The sequence below is a fragment of the Lutjanus erythropterus genome, chromosome 24 (genome assembly GCF_056507025.1).
Source record: "Lutjanus erythropterus isolate fLutEry1 chromosome 24, fLutEry1.hap2, whole genome shotgun sequence".
Taxonomy (NCBI): Eukaryota; Metazoa; Chordata; class Actinopteri; order Lutjaniformes; family Lutjanidae; genus Lutjanus; species Lutjanus erythropterus.
In genome coordinates, this window is record NC_139340.1 from 16645001 (window position 1) to 16663378 (window position 18378).

General features: G+C 39.8%; 1 protein-coding gene across 1 annotated transcript; it reads right to left on the reverse strand.

Annotated features, from left to right (window-relative positions):
• Nucleotides 1-14109: 14109 nt before the first annotated feature.
• LOC146304894 (uncharacterized) lies at nucleotides 14110-17847 on the reverse strand. Its single transcript, XM_084713316.1, has 2 exons — nucleotides 17023-17847; nucleotides 14110-16248 (listed from the first exon to the last, which is right to left on the reverse strand). The coding sequence occupies exons 1-2, from the start codon at nucleotides 17192-17194 to the stop codon at nucleotides 15083-15085; spliced, it is 1338 nt and encodes a 445-aa protein (XP_084569442.1). The 5' UTR covers nucleotides 17195-17847; the 3' UTR covers nucleotides 14110-15082.
• Between the last annotated feature and the right edge of the window lie 531 nt (nucleotides 17848-18378).

The following is an 18378-nucleotide window of genomic DNA, read 5'->3' on the forward strand; positions in this document are numbered from 1 at the left end:
GACCACAGTCCCAGTGACATTTAGTCCCATTATGTTGGACAGAAGGCAGACGTCTCTACGGCTCGTATCTCTCGCCAAAAATATTTACATGGATAAACAGCACTACGGACCAGAGGGAAGAAATGTGTTTTTGACTGTGGGTGAACTGGCCCTTTAAGATTTGCTTTTCACTCCTCTTTTCTATTTTTCAGGCAGACGCCCCCTAGTGGTCCAGTGTCAGAGAACATGTCCATGCAGCAGCTTCTTACATCTTCTTACATCTTATTAAATCTTCTCAGTGACTCTGTCCTCTGTTGTCGTCTCTCGTCTGGCAGGAATGCACCACTGGGGTGACTTGGAGAATCAAAAATTTTCAACATTTCAAGCTTGCAATAAAGAACAAATAAGTAAAACCCCCCATTTGTATCTCTGCGGAAACGCAGGAGGAGACACTGTCCCCTCCTGCTGACCCGCACCGCCCTCCGCGCCAGGATCCAAATGGACGCCACGGGGGTTCGAACCAGGCAGCGAACTGCCTGCTGGCTCCATAGCCACAATGAACCTCCACAACGCCACCTGAATCCCTTTGCACTTACACCTTTTCTCCGGGCGCTTTTATCTTTTCACTTTGGCTGTTGGACTTCAAAATTCAGTGACGACGATAAGGATCGAACACACGACCTCCAACTCCAAAACCACCTTCTTACCACCTGAGCTATCGTCTCAGGTGATGAAGTCCTCCTCCTCAGTGGTTTTCACTTTTGTTTTTGAACTTTGCTCTTCAAAAGTCACTGAGCCTTGTGAGGATCGAACCCACAACCTTCAGCTCCCAAACCGCCTTCTTACGACCTGAGCCATCGTCTCAGGTGATGAACTTCTCCTCCTCAGAAGTTTTCACTTTCTTCTATGGACTTTGCTCTTCAAAAGTCAATGAGTCTTGTGAGGATCGAACCCACAACCTTCAGCTCCCAAACCGTCCTCTTAAAACGTGAGCTATCCAAACGGACAGAGCGACGCCGCTTCTCACGGGTCTTCACTCTTTTCTGTGGACCGCATCCTTCCAAAGTCACCGTGGGCAACAAGAATCGAACCCATGATCTTCAGTTCTCAAGCCGTCCTCTTACCACCCGAGCTATCGGAGAACACACTCACACCTCGCTTGGTGTCTAATAGGAGTCTGGATGACCACGTTGCTTTGACTTGAAAATCTAACAATTGTGTTTTCTTTTCAGAGACACGCCGCCTTTCAGACTGAGCTCACACCTCGACTTTCAATTGTACTTATATTTCTGGGTCAAAATACTCAAAAGAAAACTTCAGAAAAAAGAAAAAGAAAGTCTCAGAGCAGGTCAGCTTGGATTTGATCCCCCAACCTCGCGTATCCGTTATCAGCCGCTTATCTTGTTGAGCTATTCCTGCTGACAAATTTTTTTTTTTTCTTCAATATTGCCAACAGTGGTGTTCGTACCTGTGGTCACCAGTTTGAGCTGTTTGGAAACCAAGTGTTGGTGTCTCTACAGACAGGTCCTCCCATCCTCAGCAGGAAGTGTTTTAGCACGAGGCAGAATGTGGAATTGAACCATCAACCTTTGGACAACAGACAATGGAGACTAACCCCCAGACTAATGCAGTACTAATGAATAATAATAATTTGTTCTGTGTGATATTTGTGGACTAAAAGTAGAAAAAAGTGAAGAAATTCTATTGTTTTTTGTTTGTAAAAGATCTCCCTGAAGTGTCGAACCCGCCCCCGTTCTTTTAACCACTTCCTGTAGTCCAAGTCCCGCCCCCTCCTCTATAAATCCAATTGGAACCTTCCACTTCCTGTTTGACACTCCGCTCTTCCACCTGGAGTCGACAACAAGTGGAGCACATGGAGCCAGGTCAGTGTGTCTTTTGATCATTTGATTTACCTCCAGAAACGCTTATTTAAAAACACAAAACCAGTATTTGTTTGATTTTCATGTTAAAATACAAGAATTAAAGGCGCATTAAGATTCTGAAGGAAGACGGTTGATTGTTGAGTCAAACAATCAACGAGCTTTGACCGGAAGTGATCACTGAAATACAAGGTGTTTTTGTTTGTCGTGGTCGAACAGGAATGAGCACAATTTTAAAGAATGGTTTGATTTTCATTTTCTATCATAGTATCACCAAAAAAAAAAGGAGACACATTTGATGCTCTTGTCTTCTTGTGTTGTTAAATTATGGAAAACTGTAACTGTCAAAAAAATTTAATTTAATTTAGTTAATTAATTTAGTTTAGGTTAAATTATTGAATAAATAAATTAACAGCTGAACTGGGTGTTTATGGAAGACTAACTGCCAAAATCAAAAATAAATTAAGTGACTTTAAATAAAAAAAGTTCAATCAAGTTAATGAATTTAATTTAAATTAAGTTACATTAGTTGATTTGCAGTTTTATAAGATTTTATTAGTAATATTTGCAGCAGAAAAGCAAAAATAAATGAATAAATTAAAAACAGGCAGGTAAGTGAAGAGACATTGATACAGGAAAGATCATTAATGACAATAAAATTGTATAATAGTGTATTAAACCTTCATATTTTTGTCACAGGGTTAGGGTTACCTGTATTTATTTTAATGTTTAATGAACATTAAAATGTAGACATCCAAAATGAAATGTGAAAAAGATAAGACAGAAATAAATGACTTTGGGGAAAAAATAAATGGGGGGGGAAATACAAAAAGGAATTACATTTTAAAAAGTCAATAAATAAAATGAAACTTTCAAGGGGTAGATAAATAAATAGGAGAATGAATACAAATGTAATACAGAAGCTGATTGAAATAATCAATTTATGCCACATTTTATCAGTTCATGCGTAAATTTATTTTTAATATTTTTGGTGCATTTAATGGCATATTAATTTATTTATGGTGGAATCCTCCATAGTTATGGATCATAACTGACAAAAATGGGTAATAATTTAACTTGATTTAACCTAATTATTAAGTCATTGAACTTCATTTTAATTCAATTCATGAACATAATTTAATTTTTAACTTAACTTTTTTATTTAACTTTATTTAACTTAGTCTATTTAAGTGACTTCAATTATAACTTAAAACTTAAATAACTTAATTACTTTATTATTTAAGTCATAAATACAGAAGCAAACTAAAACATAAATATCAATTTATGTCACATTTAAAAAAAATTGTTAATGTCTAAATTTATTTGTAGTATTTTTGGTGCATTGAATGGCATATTAATATATTTATTTAGATTTATTTATTTTCCTCCATATGTCCCCAGTGTGGAAGTTAAAGTTAAATTATTAAATAAATAAAATTACAGTCAGACCCACTTTTGACAGTTAAAGTCCTCCATAATTTACAGGACAGGAGGACTGAATGTTCCAGTGTTGTTTTAGCTAAAATCTTCTCTGTGACTTCAGACATATTTATTATAATAAACAGAAAATGATCAAACCATTTTTTTTTTTACATTTGACAAAGAAAAACAGTTTGTATTTCAGTTTTAAAGTTGGAAGCTGTGGAGAAAATAACTGATCGCTGAATCACTTAATGCGCTTTTAATTTTTGTATTTTAAAATGAAAATGAAATAACTGCTTGTTTGTTTGTTTTTAAATATCTGTTTCTGAAAGGTAAATCAAATGATCAAAAGATGCACTGACTTGGCTCCATGTGTTCCACTTGTTGTCGGCTCCAGGTGGAAGAGCGGAGGACACTGAACGAACATAAAGGGGATGCACTAGAGGGACACGTGTAATTAAAAAACGCAGCGTAAAATTTCCCATAACCCCCTGCTGGTATCTCTCCAGAGGTTCGGGAGGAGACACGGTCTCCCCCCAGCCCCTCTGCAGTGAGGCTTGTGCTCCAGGAACTGGCACCGTGTCAGAATCGAACCAGGCACTACCGGCTCTAGCACGCCCAACCGACGCTAACGACCCCTCTCCGCCACCAGCGTCCCTTCACACTGAGACTAGTTCTCCGGGCGCTTTTATTTCTTCACTCTGGGGCGTTAGAGTTCAAAATTCACCGAGGACGATAAGGATCGAACACACGACCTCCAAGTCCCAATCCGTCTTCTTCCAGCTTGAGCTATTGGATCAGACACTACTGTCAGCTTTCTCCGAGGTTTTCACTTTCATCTTTGGACCATAACTTCAAAAGTCACCGCGTCTCATGAGGATTGAACCCACAACCTCAGAATGACAAGTCAGTCCTCTATCATCCTGAGCTACTCAGTCAGACGGTTGAGGTTTCTTTCTCGGAGGGTTTGAGTCTTCCTCTGGGTGTTGCACTTCAAAACTCAAAGCACTGGTTGAGGATTGAACTCACAACCTCAAAAGTTCTTGACTGTTCCTTTACTCCTTGAGCTATTGTGCTGAACACAGCTGAACTTCATTTTTCAAGCATTTCACTCTTTTCTTAAGCCGTCAGACTTCAAAATTCATTGAGTCTTATAAGGATTGAACCCCCAACCTCAGATCTGTAAAGCAGCGCTTTAACCTCCTACGCCAGCAGTCAGACAGCTTCAGGTTCTTCCTCAGAGGTTGTGAGTCTTCCTCTGGCTGCTGGGTTTCAAAATTAATCGTTATGTTTGATGATTGAACCCATGGCCTCAAAACATCTAAACAGGTGTCTTACTCCTTGAGTCATAACACCAAAATATCATTTTTCAAGCCTTTTCTTTAGATGTTGTGATCAACTTCAAAATTAAGTTCCTGTAAGAATTGAACTCACAACCTCAGACACACCAACCAGATCTCTATCCTCCTGAGCTACATCATCTGATGGGTGTGGCCTCTTTCTGAGAGACTTTGACTCTTCTTCTGGCTGCTGGGCTTCAAAACTAATTGTTTTGCTTGACGATTGAACCCATGGTCTCAAAACATCTAAACAAGTGTCTTACTCCTTGAACCATCCCACCAAAATATCATTTTTCAAGCCTTTTCTTTAGATGTTGTGATCAACTTCAAAATTAAGTTCCTATAAGAATTGAACTCACAACCTCAAAAGTTCTGGACTGTTCCTTTACTCCTTGAGCTATTGTGCTGAACACGCCTGAGCTTCATTTTTCAAGCATTTCACTCTTTTCTTAAGCTGTCAGACTTCAAAATTCATCGAGTCTTATAAGGATTGAACCAGCAACCCCAGATCTGTAAAGCAGCACTTTAACCTGCTACGCCAGCAGTCAGACAGCTTCAGGTTCTTCCTCAGAGGTTGTGAGTCTTCCTCTGGCTGCTGGGCTTCAAAACTAATCGTTCTGTTTGACGATTGAACCCATGGCCTCAAAACATCTAAATTGGTGTCTTACTCCTTGAGTCATAACACTAAAATAATATTTTTCAAGCCTTTTCTTTAGATGTTGTGATCAACTTCAAAATTAAGTTCCTGTAAGAATTGAACTCACAACCTCAGACACACCAACCGGATCTCTATCCTCCTGAGCTACATCATCAGATGGGTGTGGCCTGTTTCTGAGGGACTTTGAGTCTTCCTCAGGTTCCTCACAGAATGAAGTGTTGTACCTGCTGCCATCCTGCTGCCTGCTTTTTTGTTTTGGTAAGAAATGTTTTTAATTTTCTTTGTGAAGCTGCTGTTTGTTTTTTGGCCCTCAGTAATGGAGTTGTTCTCTGCCAATGAGATTTTTTTTTTCTTGTTTGTGTAACCAGCACTTAATTCTGCAAGGAACATTTTAACTTGGCTGCCAGTCACTGCTTTGACTCAGTCAGTCAGGACATTTATGTGACTTTACAGACGTGTATGAACTCACACATGAATCACGCGGCCTCATACTGTCTGATCAGGACCTGAGAGCATCAACAACATCAGGACAGTCACAAGTTTGGCTGATAAAACCTTTCATGGTCCAGTATCTTGTTGTAACTTTTAGTTTAGTTGCACTAATGGTACAATTCGTTTTAGCCTGATCAAAACTTAATATTCACTCACAAAAACCCAAACATAACCTGACAAATGATTAAATGATTAATGCTTTTTTGCTAAATCTAAATGTAAAAGCCTGCTAGAGATGTCATTTGTGATTCAGTCCTTGTTGAGGCACAACAGGGTTCAATCTGCAGGCAAGAAGGTGCTTTTTGAAGACCCACACCCAGAAGAAACAGTCAAGAGCCCCGAGAGAGGAAGTCTAAAGGTTTGATTAAATAGCTCTGCCTGTTAAATACCTGCTTGTCAGTTTTTTGGTTTTGGAAACTTATTTTATTATTATTATTTGGGCTTTTTGCCTAACAGCCACAAAACTTAGCAAGTCTGACGTGTAAAGAAAATAATCAAAAGCTTGAAAGATTATTGCGTATTGGACTAAACAGTTCAAGGAGTAAAAAAAAAGTCTTGAGAAGATTGGAGGTTGTGTGTTTGAGCCTCGAGCAATGTGATCATTTTTGAAGTGCAACACCCAGAGGTGGACCTGAAACCTCAGAAGCAGACACAGAAACTCTGTAGCTCAACATGACAGATGATTGCTGGACACTTATGAGGTTGTGGATTCAAGCCTCATTACAAACATTAGAAAGCAAAACAGCCCAAAAGCTCTTGAACATGTCAGACTGAACGGCTCAAGGAACAAGTACACAGTTAAGAAGGTTTTGGGTTTGATCCTCAACATGTGTCATGAGTTCAGAAGTGCAACAACCTGAGGAAGACTCAAAGTCCCTCAGAAACAGGCCACACCCATCTGATGATGTAGCTCAGGAGGATAGAGATCTGGTTGGTGTGTCTGAGGTTGTGAGTTCAATTCTTATAGGAACTTAATTTTGAAGTTGATCACAACATCTAAAGAAAAGGCTTGAAAAATATTATTTTGGTGTTATGACTCAAGGAGTAAGACACCTGTTTAGATGTTTTGAGGCCATGGGTTCAATCGTCAAACATAACAATTAGTTTTGAAGCCCAGCAGCCAGAGGAAGACTCACAACCTCTGAGGAAGAACCTAAAGCTGTCTGACTGCTGGCGTAGGAGGTTAAAGCGCTGCTTTACAGATCTGAGGTTGGGGGTTCAATTCTTATAAGACTCAATGACTTTTGAAGTCTGACAGCTTAAGAAAAGAGTGAAATGCTTGAAAAATGAAGCTCAGGTGTGTTCAGCACAATAGCTCAAGGAGTAAAGGAACAGTCCAGAACTTTTGAGGTTGTGAGTTCAATTCTTCCAGGAACTTAATTTTGAAGTTGATCACAACATCTAAAGAAAAGGCTTGAAAAATGATATTTTGGTGGGTTGGTTCAAGGAGTAAGACACCTGTTTAGATGTTTTGAGGCCATGGGTTCAATCATCAAACATAACGATTAGTTTTGAAACCCAGCAGCCAGAGGAAGACTCACAACCTCTGAGGAAGAACCTGAAGCTGTCTGACTGCTGGCGTAGGAGGTTAAAGCGCTGCTTCACGGAGCTGAGGTTGGGGGTTCAATCCTTATAAGACTCAATGAATTTTGAAGTCTGACAGCTTAAGAAAAGAGTGAAATGCTTGAAAAATGAAGTTCAGCTGTGTTCAGCACAATAGCTCAAGGAGTAAAGGAACAGTCCAGAACTTTTGAGGTTGTGAGTTCAATTCTTCCAGGAACTTAATTTTGAAGTTGATCACAACATCTAAAGAAAAGGCTTGAAAAATGATATTTTGGTGGGTTGGTTCAAGGAGTAAGACACCTGTTTAGATGTTTTGAGGCCATGGGTTCAATCATCAAACATAACGATTAGTTTTGAAACCCAGCAGCCAGAGGAAGACTCACAACCTCTGAGGAAGAACCTGAAGCTGTCTGACTGCTGGCGTAGGAGGTTAAAGCGCTGCTTCACGGAGCTGAGGTTGGGGGTTCAATCCTTATAAGACTCAATGAATTTTGAAGTCTGACAGCTTAAGAAAAGAGTGAAATGCTTGAAAAATGAAGTTCAGCTGTGTTCAGCACAATAGCTCAAGGAGTAAAGGAACAGTCAAGAACTTTTGAGGTTGTGAGTTCAATCCTCAACCAGTGCTTTGAGTTTTGAAGTGCAACACCCAGAGGAAGACTCAAACCCTCCGAGAAAGAAACCTCAACCGTCTGACTGAGTAGCTCAGGATGATAGAGGACTGACTTGTCATTCTGAGGTTGTGGGTTCAATCCTCATGAGATGCGGTGACTTTTGAAGTTTGTGGTCCAAAGATGAAAGTGAAAACCTCGGAGAAAGCTGACAGTAGTGTCTGATCCAATAGCTCAAGCTGGAAGAAGACGGATTGGGACTTGGAGGTCGTGTGTTCGATCCTTATCGTCCTCGGTGAATTTTGAACTCTAACGCCCCAGAGTGAAGAAATAAAAGCGCCCGGAGAACTAGTCTCAGTGTGAAGGGATGCTGGTGGCGGAGAGGGGTCGTTAGCGTCGGTTGGGCGTGCTAGAGCCGGTAGTGCCTGGTTCGATTCTGACACGGTGCCAGTTCCTGGAGCACAAGCCTCACTGCAGAGGGGCTGGGGGGAGACCGTGTCTCCTCCCGAACCTCTGGAGAGATACCAGCAGGGGGTTATGGGAAATTTTACGCTGCGTTTTTTAATTACACGTGTCCCTCTAGTGCATCCCCTTTATGTTCGTTCAGTGTCCTCCGCTCTTCCACCTGGAGCCGACAACAAGTGGAACACATGGAGCCAAGTCAGTGCATCTTTTGATCATTTGATTTACCTTTCAGAAACAGATATTTAAAAACAAACAAACAAGCAGTTATTTCATTTTCATTTTAAAATACAAAAATTAAAAGCGCATTAAGTGATTCAGCGATCAGTTATTTTCTCCACAGCTTCCAACTTTAAAACTGAAATACAAACTGTTTTTCTTTGTCAAATGTAAAAAAAAAATGGTTTGATCATTTTCTGTTTATTATAATAAATATGTCTGAAGTCACAGAGAAGATTTTAGCTAAAACAACACTGGAACATTCAGTCCTCCTGTCCTGTAAATTATGGAGGACTTTAACTGTCAAAAGTGGGTCTGACTGTAATTTTATTTATTAAATAATTTAACTTTAACTGCCAAACTGGGGACATATGGAGGAAAATAAATAAATCTAAATAAATATATTAATATGCCATTCAATGCACCAAAAATACTACAAATAAATTTAGACATTAACAATTTTTTTAAATGTGACATAAATTGATATTTATGTTTTAGTTTGCTTCTGTATTTATGACTTAAATAATAAAGTAATTAAGTTATTTAAGTTTTAAGTTATAATTGAAGTCACTTAAATAGACTAAGTTAAATAAAGTTAAATAAAAAAGTTAAGTTAAAAATTAAATTATGTTCATGAATTGAATTAAAATGAAGTTCAATGACTTAATAATTAGGTTAAATCAAGTTAAATTATTACCCATTTTTGTCAGTTATGATCCATAACTATGGAGGATTCCACCATAAATAAATTAATATGCCATTAAATGCACCAAAAATATTAAAAATAAATTTACGCATGAACTGATAAAATGTGGCATAAATTGATTATTTTAATCAGCTTCTGTATTACATTTGTATTCATTCTCCTATTTATTTATCTTCCCCTTTAAAGTTTCATTTTATTTATTGACTTTTTAAAATGTAATTCCTTTTTGTATTTCCCCCCATTTATTTTTTCCCCAAAGTCATTTATTTCTGTCTTATCTTTTTTACATTTCATTTTGCATGTCTACATTTTAATGTTCATTAAACATTAAAATAAATACAGGTAACCCTAACCCTGTGACAAAAATCTGAAGGTTTAATACACTATTATACAATTTTATTGTCATTAATGATCTTTCCTGTATCAATGTCTCTTCAGTTACCTGCCTGTTTTTAATTTATTCATTTATTTTTGCTTTTCTGCTGTAAATATTACTAATAAAATCTTATAAAACTGCAAATCATGAAAGAAGATTTAGTCTATTTATCAACTAATGTAACTTAATTTAAATTAAATTCATTAACTTAATTTAATTAACTGAATTGATTATTTTTCTCATTATATTTATCATATTTTGAACTTAATTTAGCCTTTTTTTCATTTAAAGTCACTTAATTTATTTTTGATTTTGGCAGTTAGTCTTCCATAAACACCCAGTTCAGCTGTTAATTTATTTATTCAATAATTTAACCTAAACTAAACTAATTAACTAAATTAAATTAAATTTTTTGACAGTTACAGTTTTCCATAATTTAACAACACAAGAAGACAAGAGCATCAAATGTGTCTCTCTTTCTTTTGGTGATACTATGATAGAAAATGAAAATCAAACCATTCTTTAAAATTGTGCTCATTCCTGTTCGACCACGACAAACAAAAACACCTTGTATTTCAGTGATCACTTCCGGTCAAAGCTCGTTAATGTTTGACTCAACAATCAACCGTCTTCCTTCAGAATCTTAATGCGCCTTTAATTCTTGTATTTTAACATGAAAATCAAACAAATACTGGTTTTGTGTTTTTAAATAAGCGTTTCTGGAGGTAAATCAAATGATCAAAAGACACACTGACCTGGCTCCATGTGCTCCACTTGTTGTCGACTCCAGGTGGAAGAGCGGAGTGTCAAACAGGAAGTGGAAGGTTCCAATTGGATTTATAGAGGAGGGGGCGGGACTTGGACTACAGGAAGTGGTTAAAAGAACGGGGGGGGGGGGGGGATTCGACACTTCAGGGAGATCTTTTACAAACAAAAAACAATAGAATTTCTTCACTTTTTTCTACTTTTAGTCCACAAATATCACACAGAACAAATTATTATTATTCATTAGTACTGCATTAGTCTGGGGGTTAGTCTCCATTGTCTGTTGTCCAAAGGTTGATGGTTCAATTCCACATTCTGCCTCGTGCTAAAACACTTCCTGCTGAGGATGGGAGGACCTGTCTGTAGAGACACCAACACTTGGTTTCCAAACAGCTCAAACTGGTGACCACAGGTACGAACACCACTGTTGGCAATATTGAAGAAAAAAAAAAAATTTGTCAGCAGGAATAGCTCAACAAGATAAGCGGCTGATAACGGATACGCGAGGTTGGGGGATCAAATCCAAGCTGACCTGCTCTGAGACTTTCTTTTTCTTTTTTCTGAAGTTTTCTTTTGAGTATTTTGACCCAGAAATATAAGTACAATTGAAAGTCGAGGTGTGAGCTCAGTCTGAAAGGCGGCGTGTCTCTGTTTGAAAAGAAAACACAACTGTTAGATTTTCAAGTCAAAGCAATGTGGTCGTCCAGACTCCTATTAGACACCAAGCGAGGTGTGAGTGTGTTCTCCGATAGCTCGGGCGGTAAGAGGACGGCTTGAGAACTGAAGATCATGGGTTCGATTCTTGTTGCCCACGGTGACTTTGGAAGGATGCGGTCCACAGAAAAGAGTGAAGACCCGTGAGAAGCGGCATCGCTCTGTCCGTTTGGATAGCTCACGTTTTAAGAGGACGGTTTGGGAGCTGAAGGTTGCGGGTTTGATCCTCACAAGACTCATTGACTTTTGAAGAGCAAAGTCCATAGAAGAAAGTGAAAACTTCTGAGGAGGAGAAGTTCATCACCTGAGACGATAGCTCAGGTCGTAAGAAGGCGGTTTGGGAGTTGGAGGTTGTGGGTTCGATCCTCACAAGGCTCAGTGACTTTTGAAGAGCAAAGTTCAAAAACAAAAGTGAAAACCACTGAGGAGGAGGACTTCATCACCTGAGACGATAGCTCAGGTCGTAAGAAGGTGGTTTGGGAGTTGGAGGTCGTGTGTTCGATCCTTATCTCCCTCACTGAATTTTGAAGTCCAACAGCCAAAGTGAAAAGATAAAAGCGCCCGGAGAAAAGGTGTAAGTGCAAAGGGATTCAGGTGGCGTTGTGGAGGTTCATTGTGGCTACGGAGCCAGCAGGCAGTTCTCTGCCTGGTTCGAACCCCCGTGGCGTCCATTTGGATCCTGGCGCGGAGGGCGGTGCGGGTCAGCAGGAGGGGACAGTGTCTCCTCCTGCGTTTCCGCAGAGATACAAAGAGGGGGTTTTACTTATTTGTTCTTTATTGCAAGCTTGAAATGTTGAAAATTTTTGATTCTCCAAGTCACCCCAGTGGTGCATTCCTGCCAGACGAGAGACGACAACAGAGGACAGAGTCACTGAGAAGATTTAATAAGATGTAAGAAGATGTAAGAAGCTGCTGCATGGACATGTTCTCTGACACTGGACCACTAGGGGGCGTCTGCCTGAAAAATAGAAAAGAGGAGTGAAAAGCAAATCTTAAAGGGCCAGTTCACCCACAGTCAAAAACACATTTCTTCCCTCTGGTCCGTAGTGCTGTTTATCCACGTAAATATTTTTGGTGAGAGATACGAGCTGTAGAGACGTCTGCCTTCTGTCCAACATAATGGGACTAAATGTCACTGGGACTGTGGTCCTTAAAGCACCAAAAAGTAGATTCTAAAAAAGAAAAATGAGTGTTTCTCTCCAAAAATCAGGAGGCAGTTACTACTATAAAAGAGTAGTTGTTAGATGAAAGTGCTCACAACAAGGTGTGTGAATTATTTTTTTTTTTTTGAAATGTTGAAATGTATTTTTTGGTGCTTTGAGTGTCATTTAGTCCCATTATACTGAAGAGAAGGCAGAAATTGCTAGGAGCGGTATCCCCAAAACTCTGCAAGTTACAGCAAAAGACTGTAGATGGATAAAAAGCACTACATGCCAGTGTAAGAAATGTATTTTTGATTTAGGGGGTGAACTGTCCCTTTAAGCAAGACTTTTAGTTAAAACATACATACATATACACACACACACACACACACACACACACATATATATATATATATATATATATATATACACACATGCACACCGAGTACATTTCAAAAAGTAAACGTTTACTCCATTTTACGTCATCTGTTTTGTAAATTAGTTTTTCTACAATTTTTCACTCGCCCTTCTTTTCCTTCTGATGATGAGAGGGGTCTTGTCTTGATTTACGGAACTCTCGCGAGATCTGCACGGTTCAGTTCTTCATCGAACAGGTTCTACAAACTAATAATGCTATCAACTGTGGTTCTATAATGAGGCGTTACAATGAGGATGTAAAAGTCTAGCTGGATTTAGGGACATCAAACACTCACGGTCTGAGTTAGAATAACAGCTCTCGCGAGATCTGTCGCAGGTCTGGGGTTGCCTTGTAGCCATGAGCTCTGTGTTCGCTCAGTGCACATCCGCATCCGTAAATGTGCACTCCGACAATAACTGCAGGAAAACTCAAACAAAAGCGACATTAAACACCACGTTCCTTCCCACAACAGTCCCTCATTTTAACCTCGAGTCATTCGGGCGGTTTGATCGCCGGGCAGTTTGTTTCTGAGCCTCAAATTGTCATCTACTGTCTGCACAGGTGTTGTTAGCTCACCTGTTAGCTGGTGAGCCTCTGATTCACCCCAGAACTCGTAATAATCTTAAACTGCCTGCATTATCATGACATGTAGCTTTAAGTCTTTAAAAAGCTCATGTCATGATTTGAGGGAAAGTTTACAACCAGTCCAACTCATTAAAGGAGAATTGTGTGGTTTTCAGTGGCATCTGGCGTTCAAACCTTAGATTGCAACTAAGAGGATTTACTCCGACACCGCCCGTCTCTCACCAAGAGTACGGTGGCCGTCAGCGGACAAAATGGCGAGCGAACGCTATCTCCCAACAAACTACAATTATGTGTGTAGGATGAATTACCTGTCCAGCAGAAAACAGGCTACCGCGGCGTCACTGTGAAGACGTTTGTCTTCCAGCAGCGATGTCCATCGTGTAAACGCTACGCCGATGTTGATTCGTGTTTTTGCCGTTTCCGGTCATGCTTGCTTTTACTTTCTTCGCGTCTCCGCTTCTTGGATGACGGGGATTCACCGTCCGCTGCTTTTTGTTCTGGTACAGTGTATGTATGATCCTCCATTTGTCAAAACTGTGCCAGTCAAGGTTCACAACGCTAAATGGTCTTCCAGCGATCACCCTCGTCTATCCTCCCCGTCTACTTCCGTGTTTACGCTGCGGCGTCTACGTAAGGTCGCCGTGGGCTTCCCAAGACTCACAGTTAGTGCAGTTTGTCCGCTCTGTGCTGCCGTAGACCGAGTTTACGTTGATTGATAATAATAAATAACATGGTTGGTTGGTGTGTTTCTCCAGAATAAATAAAGGTCATTCAATCATCTTTTTGTCTTGTTGATTTTTATTTCACATATTATCATCAGCTTCTTCCAAAAATAAACAGTTGCTTTAGCCGTCCCGTTCTAACATCACGTGAAAAGCAAAACTACAGTTGACAGATTTTGAAATCAAACACTCAGGCTGCTACAGGAAACCTCCACACACACATTCTGTGTGACATAAAGATTCACGGATTTTCCTCACAAACATTAAATCTTACTTTGATACGGTTTCCTACAGTAAGAATCGCTGCGTTACGACATGCAGAATCACATTCTTAAGTTTCACTGGTTCACAGTTGGACATGAAGGCGAGTTTAAAGTCAACATTTCATAAAGAGAAATATATGTACACAAATAAAGTGAAACGTCTACAATCAATTTTAGGCTCATTCATACTGAATTAATTTCTAAGGAGAGCCGAGGAGACTGTTTTTCTGTGAACATTTTTTTTTAAACTTGATCTTTTTTTTTTCTTTTAGTGCAGCAAAAATGAATTTGGAAATTAAAAAAAACTTCAAAATGGCAGAAAAAAGATCAAGACACAAACAGATGTGACTTCTATGGATAGATGAGGCTCCTACACATTTTTCCACTGCAGAAATCTCTTCTCACACTCACCAAAGAGGCGGTAAACTAACCTTAACATACTAAACCAATGACATTATTTTCTGTTCACCCCTGTATTTTTTAGCTTCTTTTATAAGTAAGAACTGAAAATAAGTTGAAAAACTTGTTGTGAGGCTTCTTGTGCTTTGACTATTCCTGACTGATCAGAACTTTTGTAACTGAGAATCATTAAAACATGATTTAGGGCATCAGACAACAGTTTGCATGACGGGTCAACACCACGTTCACTTCCACCTTCCAAGCATGTAGGAGACCCTACGGTGGCCAAACTCGACGAGCATCTTGTGCAGCCACACTTTTGTTTTTCGATAAGAGCTTTGTGTCTTTTATCACAAAGCGACAAGTGAACTATTTCTCACCTGTGTGGACAGTCAGGTGCTCCCTCAGACGAGCCTTTCGGGTAAATCTTTTACCACAAAATGAACAGCTAAAAGGCTTCTCCCCAGAATGTGTTCTCATGTGTTGGTACAAATTGCCTCTTCGGCTGAAACTCGCTTCACAAACCGAGCACGTGAAAGGTTTTTCTCCCGTATGAATTCTTAAGTGTGAGGTCAGAGTCGAGCGTTGTGTGAACTGTTTACTACAGACAGAGCAACTGAAAAGTTTCTCCCCTGTGTGGATGCTCATGTGCGCCGCAACATTTTCCCTCCGTTGAAACGCTTTTTTACAAACCGGGCAGCTGAAAGGTTTTTCCCCCGTGTGAACTCGTAGGTGTGAGGTCAAAGACGAGCTCTGTGTGAACGCTTTACCACAGACAGAACAACTGAAAGGCTTCTCCCCTGTGTGGATCCTCATGTGTCTGTCAAACTCTCCTCTCCATGGGAACGTTTTTTTACAAACTGAGCAGCTGAAACGTGTTCCTTCTGAATGAAGTCTCATGTGAGCCTTTAAGGAGTTCTTCCCAGGGTATCTTTTACCACAAACTGAGCAACAAAATGCTTTCAATCCTATTTGGACTCTGTTGTCTTTCTGCAGATGTCCCTTGTGGTTAAAGCTTGTAGCACATTCAGAGGAGCTACATGATGTTTTTCCAGCATTAGATTCAATAACACTTACAGGTACTTCATTGTTTTGCAGAGGTTTTAAATGCGACTGAGGCTCCCTGGTCCCGTCCCAGTCGCAGCTTTCATCAGTGTCAGGCTCAGAGGAGTGTGAAGTCTTTTCATGAGGTTGTAAATGACTATGTGGAAAGTTCGTAGCGGGTTCTGATCCTCCATGAACTTGTGTTTTTGAATGCTCGGTCCTCACGGCGTCATCAAAGTCAAACTGAAGCGAACAGAGATGCAGAGGTTTCTCTTCATTATCTTCTTCACTCTTCACAGGGACAGGACTGAATGTGAACCTGGTGACATCAGCCTCCTCCAGCCCTCTGAGCTGCTCTCCCTCCTGGCTCGTCCAGAGTTCCTCCTGTTCCTCTTTAATGTTCGGACGCTCTGGTGGATCCTCCTGGTGCAGACCGGAGCTCCACTCCTGCTGATCATCCTCTTCTTTACTCACCAGCAGCAGCTGGACGTCTGTGGAGAATAAAGAAATACAAAGACACATTTTAGAAAACTCTGATTTTTCGTTAAGCCACAGACACAACAACTTTCTTGAATTTCACACAGTTTTTTTTTGGTTTGTTTTTTGAAAGACGCATCTATATTTTTGTGTATTCATACGCCATAAGCCATGTGGACAAACAGCAACATTTGAGGACATAATCTTGGGCTTTGGGAAACGCTGATCACCATTTTTAACCATTTTTGGACCAAACAACTAATCAATTAATTGAAAAAACAGTCAACAGATTAATCAATTCCTTTAGCCCACAACTCAAAGATATTAAGGTTAGAGTCATAAACGACCAAATAAAGGTTATAAATATGACTTATCAAACGACTAATAATCAATCATTGTAGGTCAAGTGGTTGATCAAAGTGACAGCGACCTCTAGTGTTTGGGCTTTGACAAAATCTACAATTGCAGTTATTTTGATTGATTGACTATGGTGATTTTTTTTTTTTTTTTTGGCAGAAATCTGTACCAAATTAAAATGTTTTAAGTCTGTAGGTGTGTGATGTGTGGGACACGACATCTCTGCCTCACGACAATCATTAATTAAAAAGTTTTCTGACAGACATTTTGCCTTTAACAAATATTGCACCTGCCGTTACTTGAAAACTGCAGAAGAATTGTGATTAATTCTGCAGCCCTGCTGAACACTGCAACGACAGGGATCGCAGGTTGTTGTTCAAAATGATTTCCCAGCAGTTTAAAGTGAGAATAACTGTGAAAAGTGAACAAACCTGCTCTGTGTAGCTGGACTTCAGGCTTCAGAACAGCTTCCAGCAGTTTTCGTTGTCGACACAGTTCCTCCTCGTACTCTGCTATGGTTCTTCCAAACAGCTCGATGATCTCTTCAGCGGCCGCACTCAGCCTCTGGTTGACAAAAACTCTCAGCGTTTGGACTTTGGACATCTTTCTTGACTAAATTCACAGCAACGTTTCCTCCAGACGCACTCCGTTAAACAACTGTTAGCTCATCAATGTGCGCTGTGTTGCTAGGTTACGTCCACGTCCGTCTATTTCTTGCTACCAGGCTAGGCTAACTTCATTAGCTTCGCAGGACGCCAGGGGATAATTCACATTTTCATTTTCAAATAAAGGTGACAACATAGAGTCTATTCACACAGGTCTTCCAAGCCGTTTTGAGTCCATGAGAAATACAGTTTGGTCTCTATTGAAGCTGTCCTGACGAGCACTGTGAGGCCGACCTCCGTCTCCGTCTATTTCCTGCTAGCAGGCTGCGCTAACTTCCGTTAGCATTCTTGGCTGACGGGAGATTCTGGGCTGAAACATCCACAAAGTTTTCACAAAGTCCACTTCAACAAGTTTATCCAGACACTCGGGCTCTGCTGCTTCACTCTCACTGTAGCTTCTGCAGAGATAAATGATGATACCGGAGCTCCGAAGCTTGTTTTGCTCAAGTTAAGCGCAGTCGTGTCTAGAAGAGAACCCTTGGTTTGCGGAAGTCTCGCGAGATTTGCGCACGTTGTTTCTCAGTTGTGCACTTTTGTTCATGCAAGTTATGATGTATAATGTGAGGACGCTGTGGTTAACATCTGGTAGGTTTATGGACAAAAAAAAAAAAAAACACTAGTCGGGCACAGGAAAAGATCAGAGCTTGGGTTAAATTCAATCTCGCGAGAGCTTTCACAGGGGGTTCCCTTCTAGACACGGCCGTGGAGGGCACTGTTAGAATAACGGTACATTATGCAGGAGCTTCTGTCGTCGAAGAAGAAGAAGGACATCACGTGACTGATGCACCAGTAAATTTTGCAAAGATGAGCCAAAAACTTTAACGCATCTATTTTACTATTATATGCAATTAATTACTTATTAATCTCAAGTTAAAGTTGCAAAACTAAGCTGATAATGTGAGTCTAAAAATGTAATGTCTGTCTTGTCACAATACATATATATGTATGTATACATATATGTGTATATACATATATATGTATATGTGTATATATTTATGTATATATATATGTATATATATATATATACATATATATATATATATATATATATATATATATATATATATGTATATATATATGTGTGTGTGTGTGTGTGTGTGTGTGTGTGTGTGTGTGTGTGTG